Source organism: Cervus elaphus, chromosome 17 (genome assembly GCF_910594005.1).
Source record: "Cervus elaphus chromosome 17, mCerEla1.1, whole genome shotgun sequence".
Lineage (NCBI taxonomy): Eukaryota > Metazoa > Chordata > Mammalia > Artiodactyla > Cervidae > Cervus > Cervus elaphus.
This window is the reverse complement of record NC_057831.1, coordinates 36697057-36707967: the sequence shown is the minus strand read 5'-3', so window position 1 is coordinate 36707967 and position 10911 is coordinate 36697057. Positions and strand designations below refer to the sequence as shown.

The following is a 10911-nucleotide window of genomic DNA, read 5'->3' as shown; positions in this document are numbered from 1 at the left end:
AAAGTGCCTTAGGGAGAAGTAGGCTTAGAGGGGTTTGCCCTGCTCTGTGAGGGAAGGAATTTAGCAAGCAACAGTCTCTTGGAGAAAGCTGCATGCAGGTTTTGATGCAAATTGCTTGAGAAGAGTCATAATTTTGCTTTCCCTGCCAAGGAATGGATCAGTGCTCACATAAAATCTTGCTCACTGGTTAGTACTGACTCATGCTTAAAGTGCTGGATGTGTGCTTCTGTTGCTGACTAAATACGAACGTGGGACCAGAGGGTGAGGAGGAGGGTGGTAGTGGGGAGAAAATGCAATTCCTTTTTTGTAGTGATTAAAAATGTCTGTTTGGAATTCAGCCCTCAAACAATCTTTGTCTTAATGCTAATGATAATAGCCCACCACCACCGTTTACTCAAGATTTACTGTGTGCTCATTTTATGTTCATCCAAGTAAATTCCCATAATAACCTCAATAAGGAGGTACTACAATTAGTCCCATTTTCTTTTAAGGTAAAGAAACAAAGACAGGGCGGGTAAGTAAGGTGCCCAAGTTGCAGAGCTGGGCCATCTGTCTGCAGTCTGGACCTTACGCATCAGGCGGCATTTGGTCTCCATTGGGACTGTTGTGTGCTGTCTCTGTCAACTCAGGATTTTGAATTGATCGGAGCTGCTTGTTCCTGCAAATACCCAGGATGCAGTCTGCACCCTCTACTTAATGTGCAGTCTTTGGCCCAGTAGCATTGCAGCACCTGGAAGCTTCAGAAAAATGAAGATTGCCAGCTCCCGCAGGGCTACTGTACTAAAGACCCCTGACCAATTTGAGAAGCCCTGCCTTCTGCTACCAGAGAGAAACATACCCTTCACTCTCTTCCTGTGTTCCCCCTTCCCGCTTCCTCTAATCTTGTCCAGGAATTTTAAGTTCTTTGAAAGTAAAATAAATCAAGGACTTACTATATAGCACATTCCATATTTTGTAATAAACTATAATGGAAGAGAATCTGAAAAAGTGTGTGAGCATATATAGATATAAAATGGAATCACTTCGCTGTACACTTGAAACACTGTAAATCAACTATACTTCAATAAAAAAGTAATAGTTACAGAAAGATAACAATATCTCAGAATATCTTACCAAGAAATACTCACTGCAAAAAAAAAAAAACAAAAAAAAACAACAACAACAAAAAAAGAAATACTCACTGCTATAGAACCAGAAGCATGACAAGGATTTCTCCGCATCTTTAAAGTGTTTTTGAGAAATTAAAGATTCAAACGTGGAAGAGTATGAGTTTCAGAATTCACAGTAACAAATAATAGATGCTCACAAAGGCCCAGCTGAGAAACGTAAGTCCTTAGGTCTTGGACTCGGTTCTTGCTGGGTTTGCATTGGGCCACGTTCTCCGGAAGACGCTGAACTCTTGCATCCATCCTGTGGTACACGCCTTGTTGATGGAGAGGAAAAGTGAGAAGCAAGCTGTCAACAAGCCCAGTTCCTGCCAAATCCCAATTGTTGGCCTGCCAGCCAGCATTCTAAAAACACGTTTGGGAATTTTGACTTTTGGCTTTTACTGAACATGAAACTCAGCTGTGTATTTATAGCCTTGATAAGCTGACCCAGCTTAGGGATAACCCTGATATATTTGTCTTAAAAAATTCAGAGTCCATTTCTAGAGGAGCTAATAATGAGGCCATTGAGAGGCCTGATAAGGACTGTCCCTCTCCCCCAACTTACCCCTGTTGGTTCCTGTCCTGAAATTCCCATTCAGGTTGCCCACAGTGCTACAAACGGACAGGATCAGGAGCGAAAATATTTCCAGTGGAGTCGGGCGAGGCAGAGTGGAGGACTGTCGGTTTTATAGCAGGCTGCAGAAGCTGGCATACTTGGACCAGCATCCCTTTCTGAGCCCTCACAGGGTCCTCATCAAACTAGGATTTAAGAAAATGGACGATCGCTATATACTGCCTGCCACTTCGGTTTCAAAAAGTGAATTACTCAGGGTGAGGTTTAATTGAGGCAGAATGCCATGCCATTGCACCATCAGCAGTGCTGCACCCCAAAGTCAGACAGATCTCAGTTCAAATCCTGGCGTCAGTGCTGTGACAAGGTCTTTACTCCAAGCCTTAATTAAACAAAAAAAAAATTCAGGTTTAATATGTTTTGAATGTGTGCTTGAGTCACTTAGAGTGTCTGTAACACGTGCAGCCTAAAGGATACCTGCAGGCCTAACCTCCACTGACCGCCAGCTACTCACCTCCCACAACTGCAGTATGTTCTCCCATGTCACCGTTTCCTGGCCTCGTTAGCTTCGGAGTAGTGAACGGCTCCTGTATTTGCCTGTGGTGGCCTCCTAGACTTTGGAGATATACGTACATGATTTTTCTTAGGTGGCTTTCTTTCTGCATCCCTTCAGCCCCCCTCCCACGGATTTGAGAGGCAGTTGAGCACACAGCACCAGCCCATTTTCCTCCCGACCATCACGGGCATGTCTTGCTTGTGCCGTTTGTTTCACCTTCCGGTGCCTCCCATGGAGGCAGAACAACGAATCTTTATCTTTAGTGGGCTTCGGAGGCGCTCAGGGGAGCAGCTTGATTCCTTTCTGAAGGGAAAGTTCACACCCAACAGGACGGTTCGCTGTCAAAGAATTCAGAACACTCACAATTAAAAATATTTTATTTATGTTTATACAAAATACAGTCATGTACTTTAAAAATGTACATAACATCTTTTCATTCAGTTTACATTTTAAAAAAGGAACAATGGTAATTTCAAAGACTTTCTGTTTACATGTCATGTAAACATTGTTCTGGGCCCATGGTATTTACTAAAATTGTATCCACTCTTGGAGATTTTCATGATCATATAGATGCTTTCAAATTCAGAGTCAGATCTGGCAAATCGATTTCTTGAGCTGCGCATGTGATCAGATTGGCTGGATTCCAGGCAAAATGAGATCCTCTAGAGACATAGATGCAGTTTCATAACAATATGAAGTTGTGTATGTACACATTTTATTTTGATACATATCTGAGTGGACCTGTTAATTGACCCCAGCGTATCCACATACTTCTGTTATGAAGGATCATGGGGGAAGAGCATATATGCCCCCAAGGGCAGCGACCTCCACTCAGGAAAGTCGCTAATGCCCCAGTGCAGTGGCTGACATTAGAACACCCGTCTTTGGGGCTTGCCGAGTCAGCCACCCTGTGAAGAAGTGCCAGGATGCACAGGTTCAGTACCTACAGATTTGAAAATATGTTTAGCCTATCTTTTGACAAAAGGTACTCTTCAGTAGATTTTGAGGATCATATGGGAAAAACATATAAAGGAAAGGAATTAATCAAAGGAAAAGAAAGCACATTCTGGCTTCTGCTAAACCCACGGGTTTCCGAGGAAACACTACTTCAGCGTTTTAGTCCAGTTTTGTCCCACCCTATTGGTTTAACCAAATGGATACTATGAAAGAATATCACAGAGGTGTTGGTCTTGGTGCAGAAACCACCTCTCTTCTCCTCAAGAGAAAAATCCTCGGGAAGCAATGTGTCAGGAATACTTGTCTTGAGATCAAAGCCAATTTAGACTACAATCAGATTTTCACAAAGCAGTTAAGCGTTTATGGCATTCAGCTATAAATATGCCACCAAACGTAATAAAGTGTAAATGCTTAAAAAATATACCCTTAGGAAAGATGGTATCTTCATAATCAGGTTAAGAGCTCTTAAAAAATTAATCAACAAACTTTAAATTTTGACCTTCCTTGTAAACCTGTGATCAGTTCAGGAAAGAGGGTCCAATTATGTCTACTGAGAACTAGGCAGCTCCTGAAAGAACCAACTTAATTGGCACTGTGGCTGCCCTTCGATTCTGATAATAGACCTCAACAGTCACCTTATGAGGAATTCTAAGCTCAGCCACGTTAATAGACGCCCAGCCCTCAGGGGGCTCCCAGATGACTGGCCACAGTCCATGTTTATGACACAAGCACAGCCCTGAAGCATTTGTCCTGGGCTAGAAATGTCACACCTGGGAGCAGCCACACCCTCTCACAGGCTCTTCTGCCACAGGTAAGTGTTGCATCAGGGAGACGAAACACAAATCACACGGATGTTACAAACAGAGGCACTGCTCATCCCTGCCTTGCCACTGAATAATAATCATTGGACTTCAAACGGGCAACCAAAGCAAAGCAATCTAATTATTAGCTCACAATGAATTACAGCTAGCAAGTTTTAAAAAAAAATTAATTCTCCAGTTTGAAATGTGATTTGGTCTTTCAGGGAAATTTGACCTGAATCAGAGATTAGTGAGATGGTGCAGACTTTCTTGTACTGGCACGAGACACATTCTGCCTGTTGCGAAACACTTCACAGCCGGCCATTATCCTAAACCTTGCACATACCTGTCTAAAAAGTAAGATCAACCTCAGTGCTTCAAAGATGAAATGCAGTAATGATACCATAGCCCATATAAACATCTGTTTCAAGGTTTACGCCAGACCAAAACACAATAAAAGCAAATGCCTGGAAAATTATAAGTCTCTGCTGTTTCTAATTCTTAACAATCGTTTATTCATGCTTTATTTTTACTTATCATTGTTATTAAATAACCCTTGACATTTATTTTGCTAGCACGTGTTAATGAATACACATATGCATTCTCGAGAGCAAAGGAAAACCTGCAGTCCAGTGTACTCCGTACGAAGCCAATTAAGACATTGCCTCTAGGGCCTTGAGACTCTAGGCTGCAGAAACGGTTGCTGTGGAAACAAATTTGCCCCAGCATTTCTGGCAGAGCCAGAACCTACTGACTAATGTGTCTTCAGATAGAATCTAGTAAAAACAGGTCTCCCCTCCCGTAATTTGGGCACCATTCTAGGAAGTGTATTATAAACTACAAAGGAAAAGACGACATTGCATACACAATTTATTTTACTATAACTTGGTGTCTACTTTTATTCAATCATACAAATTTCAAAGGGGATTCCTGAATAAATCTTCTACTTAATTTACCTTTGGCAGAAACAACAGATTGCAAAACATTTTGTAACTTCTCATTTATATAGCCTTTTCTCTTTGAAAGTTTTGTAGCATATTAGTATTTTCAAAACAATACGTAGACAGATGTGCTTTGAAAGTTAACTGGTAATGATGTGATTTATAGTATAGCTTATTTGAGAGAGTAATTACTTAAAAAGGACAAACTAGACATGTATTTCTTTTAAAAAATACAATTTTTGGTCATGTGAATGATTCATGTTCAGATTTCAAAAATAGAAAACATCCTAAAGTGCATCATTTCATTTATAATATAACTCCTTGAAATTATAGCAATCTGCAATGTAAACAGTAGAGCAGAGAATACCAAACTAACTATATTGTAGGATTATGTACCGTCTTTAAGTGTGTGGATTAAACCAGGGTGCTTTCAACATACAGCTCGTGCTTCTAGATGATTAAAGAGCAAACCTAAAGGTATTTTCCCCCCTACTCCTAACTTGAACAATTTTTAACCAACAGAGAGCCACTACCTCAGAATGGAAAATGCTGCTACAAACCTAATCTGACCAGTTTCTCAAGAACCCACTTTGGAAAGTGACAACTGATCAGGAAGACTTTTCTCCATTGTTATTATTATTAAAGAAAACAAAATGGTACCCTTTGCTGTCTTGTTCACCCTGCACCATTATCTTCAAAAGGCAGAGCCTGCTGAAACACCTTCTCTTGGCAACCAGTGGCTGGTGGGCAGACACCAGTGTTCAACCTCCCAGAGCACAGAGGTGGGTTAGGATATACAGGCAGAACCAGAACTTATTTTCCTTACTGCAGACACAGAAGGTCAAAAAGTACCAACCCATCACCAGATAACATCAGCACACTGAAGTGATGGATGATTTGGTGTCTTAAATTCCCTGGTCCCTCCAAAATGTCTAATACAGATAGTTCTGCAACACTGTCTTTGAAGAAACTGTAATTGTAACTGGCCACACACCATTCTTTTCTCTTTATACAGGATCTTGAAAACAGTGTGATTTAGGTTCTGCCTTGGGATGTGCTCTGAGGCCTATACTTACTCTTCAGTTAGAGAAGATTTTTAGTGCAGGTTCACTTAAAAAAAATTAAACTCTGGTAAGTACACAGAAAGCTTAAAATACAGGCTCTTTCTCTCTCACGATCCTCTACACTTAAGCTAAGAATTAAGCAAGGCCCTTTTGTCTGGCTAGAGCCAAAACCAAACCAAATAGGCTGTTGGCCTTCCCCTTGCTTAAGTGTTTGATGATAAATTCTGAAGCTGCTAAGTGTAGTCAACGTGCGGGAAAGAATTCTCTTCACTGTTGCCTAACTGAAAAATTAGCACGGATATTAACTACTTCTCTATCCCAGCTGTCCTCTGCTGATGGTCCAGCCCTAGTCAGGGATCAGTTCTCTGTCATCTGAGGACGTCTCGAAGAAACACGACATCAGATAGAGGACTGCACTGCTATCCCAGGCAGGTGCAGCTTCCATCGACCCGAGAGCTGAAGGAGAAGCAATTCACACAAGTGGGGAAAGGCGGGGCTCCGTGGGAAGGTCACAAGAATGGCCAAGGCAGCAAACAGGGCTCCGATGCAGGTTCCCACTGGATGGGATCCGAAGAGAACACGAATGTGCACAGTAAGTTCGCTCTCCAGAGTGAAGTCCTGAGCTTGTTATTGTCACAGTTAGACAGAGAACGCTGTTTCTCAGTTATCCAAGGAAGAATAGTGTACATCCTCTGTAGATGAGTGTGTCTTCATGTAGTGATTCATCTCTGCCAGTGTCAGCAAGCCTCCACTGCAGTGTGTGTGTGTGTGTGTGTGTGTCTGTGTGCACACAGGTGTGCGGAGATCTTGACTTTCCCTTGCAAAATTTCGGCATGGGGGTAGGTGGCCTCCTTCCACCTAGATGGTTTCCAAGGCAGGCAATGGAAACGGGCTGATCCCCTGCAGGCAGGAGGGCGCAGGTCCAGCTCCAAGGCTGCCTTCCAGTTTCTGCCCAGCTGCTGTTTACCAGGGGAGGCGGGGAGGGGAGAGAGGAGGGACATTCCCCCTGCGTTCCCCCACCCGCCTTGCTCGGATGGGGCTGGCTCTCTCACATGGACTTGGAATCAGTGTCTCTCTTGCTGATGAGCACCTCCAAGAGCCTCAGTTTTGCCTTAATGTGCTTATACTCGTTGTATTCTTCGGCCATTGGAGTGCGGTCTTCCTTCTGGACATTTCTAATGGAAACAAAGAGACAAGGGGCTAATGATTAGGCGGTGTCTCTCCTAGAGGATACTGTTCATCGGGTGAGTTATCATCACCTGGAAATTTGCAGTTTATGGCCCCACAGAATCAGCATTGCCAAGCATCATTGGTATCAAGACTGGAGCTGGGTTAAGACAAGCAGTGAAAGACAGTGTCCCCAAATGGCACCATGCAGCTGAGTTTTACTCTGGCATCTTGAAGAAAGACAGGATGGACTAAGAAACATAGAAATTCTGTTATGGCTACATATAAATTCACACTAAGAGTTTCCATACACTGAAAGCCTTTATTTATATTTAATGCGTTCTTGTTTTTATATACTTAACGTAATGAACCATTCCATTTCTAATTGGTATACTCAATTTACAGGGTTTAAAAAAAAAAGTTAATACTCCTACTTATTGTAAAAATCAGTCTTGGAATTCAGCAATTGGATCAAAGAATACTGATAAACCTGTAAAGTTTACTGCGTAATTTTATATGTATACTTCTATATGCACAAGGACTATAATTGAGAGCTGATTACAGGGTGAGCACTGCGCTCGTGAATCTGTGATCTAATATTAACACGACCCGCAGGAGGCCCTGGCGTGCGGCTGTCACCCACGTGCTCGGCCACTGTGTGGCGCTGCCCTGTTTCCCTCTCACTTGGAAATGTACACGTCAAACGTTCAAGCACCAGGCTTCCTTTCCTTCTCATTCAAGAGCAAAAATGGGAAATGGGATAGCTTGGGGTTCATTTAATTTTGCTCAGTGAACTGATTTTACTCCTGTTCTGCCTGCTCAAGGAAGGATCCTGGATGGCTCCCAGAAGAGGGCAGGGAAGGGAAGCGGGTGTGTGACCCCAGCCCCAGACATGCCCTTTGAGAGGCTACATTCGTGTCAGATATGAATCACACCCCGTGAAATCTGAAGTCCCTGACGGTTCTAAACTTGTATGATAGCTATTGATTCCCATCAGTTCTATTTTCTTAAAACGTGTGCAAGTTACATAATTATAGGATGTCTGTGCATAATGCAATTATAAATATATGGGAAAAAATAAAACAGACAAACCAAAAATACACTTGGAAAGAAGACTGGAATGAAATAAATAAAAATGTTAATCCTTTTGTTTGTCTTTGGTGTTAGAATATTATTTTGGGACTTTCCCGATGGCTCAGTGGGTAAAGAATTTGCCTGCAATGCAGGAGACACAGAGACATAGGTTTGATCCCTGGCTCAGGACGATCCCCTGGAGAAGAAAATGGCAACCCACTCCAGTATTCTTGACTGGGAAATCCCATGGACAGAGAGGAGTTGCAAAGAGTGAAATTGCAAAAAATGACTGAGCAACATGGCATGCATGCATGCATGATTATTTTGAATTTTATTTTATCTACATTTTAAAAAATATCCTAGAATTAATGGGAAAAGGAAAAGCAGATATTTAGGTATAAAAATTCACTGAAAAGTTATTACAGGACAGATCCAAGTCAGAAATCCTAAAATGAATTTATACAATAATTGAAATCAACAGAAATACAGTAAATTTTAAATATTAAAGTTAATTTTTATGGTATTTTTATTTTCTAATTCCTTTGAGAATTATGAAAGGGGACTTAAAGAGAAACTGTGTTTATACTGTTTAAATAATTTGGATTAAAATAAAACATTTTAAAATGATAAACTCTAGTGTAAGAAGGAAACCCAATTCTCTGTCTACCCTGTCTTCTGCTGTGACCTGAGTAAGACATTCTGTGTGTGGTCACTTGCAAACACAGAGGACTATCCCTCAGCATAAGGCTCTATGACGATAACATTACATCTTAAAACTCACTGGTACCCTATCAGTCAGGCCGCCTTCCTGCTTCTGGTGTATTTCTCATGACTTGACAACTTTGCTTTTAAAATGAGCTTAAAAACCAGCAAGATCTAGAGTACCCCTTTTCCTTATTCCTCCTTCAAGTTTATTAAGGTTAAAAAAACAAAACCAGAAATCAAAACCAGGGCTGTCCACTAGAAACTTAGCTTAACTCTGCTCCTCTTAGATTAGAATTTGATGTGACAGGTTAGTTTTAGAAATGTCAGCTGAATCTGTATCAGCCTTGGATATTATCCAAGGAGCACTTCCTCCTGAAGGACCACACACACTTCACCATCTCACAGTAAGCCTCGAAGGAGCCCTGGGCACACAGCCCAGGGCCAGGTTACAGGAAGCAGGGAGGGGGGTTCCCAGGTGGGAGGCTTTGCGCAGATGTGACAGAGCAAAAAGAGGGCTGCGTGTGAGGAGGAGGGGAAGAAAAACACATGCCCTGACCTTCCATTTTGTCTGAAAAAATTGTCTTCAAAATCACGAAGTTTCTTTCGAATCCTTTTCTTTTCTTCTCTCATTTCCTGAAGGTGTTCCAAGAGTTCTGGTCTAAGAGGGGCAGAAAAATTTCAAGAAAATTGAGTTATATCTGAATTGTTATAAATGTAGTGACTGTGCAACTAGATAGGGGTTGTAGAGAATGGGAAAAGCATATAAATGCAGAACTGTTGAGGGAGCTCCGGGTCAAAGAAATGGATGCCGAGGCTTCTGCTACTTATAAACTCTTCAGGCTTGTGAAATCCCAGGGCACTCTGTTATGTTTTGCTTTGAAAGAAAGAAATGCCAGCAGTGTGTATTAAATGGCGAGCCGAAACACACAGAAACACACAATGCCCTTACAAGAGACCTTCCCATTGTTTAAGCAAGATCTCAGGTGCTCCCTCAGATAACATGGGATGAAGCTTCTAAAAACAACGAGCCGGGAGTTAAATAAATAAACAAACTCTGTTTTATGCACAGAGATACACCCTAGGCAAGTCATTTATGTTTTGCCATTAAGTAGAAAGGGTAAAATAGTATTTCAGAAAATTATTTTGATCATAACCTTCTAATAACACCACCAAAACAACATACATTGAAGCAGCATGGAGATTTGAAAGTCCGGTGTCCTGGCTGCATTTTGATGGTATTTTATCATCCATTGGGGAAATAAAACCATCAGCGTCATCTTCAAATTGGTCCAGAAAGCAACGTGCGCTGAAATCGGTTTTCAGGGTGACCATGAAGTCTGGCTTTGTGTAGTTATCGTCTTCAGAACCCTCCTCTTCTTCCTGGAGATACACAGCAACCCTAATAAAAATCTGTTACTTTTTTAGGCCCTCTTTCACTACTAGTATCATTTCATAGTCATTTAATTATCCAGACCCCATACAGTTTCTTCTACATATCTATGTTTAGCAACACATATGCACATGATGGATATGTTATTGAATATCTATATATACACAGAAAATAAGACAAACACTAAACACAGCTACTCAAGAGGGGAAAAAAAACTATAAAACTATAAAAAATTACTATACAGTACAATTAACAGTTGTCAAGGCCGAGGGTAGGAAGGAAAAAGGTCATCAGAATTTATACTCAAAATCAAATGAAGCAAATGAATCTAAAAATTCTCAGCATTGTGACAATACATAATAAAATTCACCACCAGAGATCAGTGCTTTAACGATTTCACTACTTAAGTGTCTCAGAATTATTTTTATTAAGCTATGAAGAATTTCAGAAACTTAACAATACATCCTTTCTATATAAAAGGTGAGGTTATGAAATATTTGTGGTTGCTTGATCAACAAAATTTTAAGAAACTTTTGAG

At 41.2% G+C, this 10911-nt stretch overlaps 1 protein-coding gene across 12 annotated transcripts in view; it reads right to left on the bottom strand.

Moving 5' to 3' along the window:
• Positions 1-2634: 2634 nt before the first annotated feature.
• FAM13A (family with sequence similarity 13 member A) overlaps positions 2635-10911 on the bottom strand; it is a 323915-nt gene continuing 315638 nt past the window's right edge. For all 12 annotated transcript variants that reach the window (XM_043871497.1, XM_043871494.1, XM_043871499.1 and 9 more), the window contains 3 exons: positions 10167-10363; positions 9540-9641; positions 2635-7212 (listed from right to left, as the gene is read on the bottom strand). In XM_043871497.1, the coding sequence (XP_043727432.1) occupies positions 7086-7212; positions 9540-9641; positions 10167-10363 (426 nt within the window). In that variant the 3' untranslated portion in view covers positions 2635-7085. The remainder of the gene's footprint in view (positions 7213-9539; positions 9642-10166; positions 10364-10911) is intronic.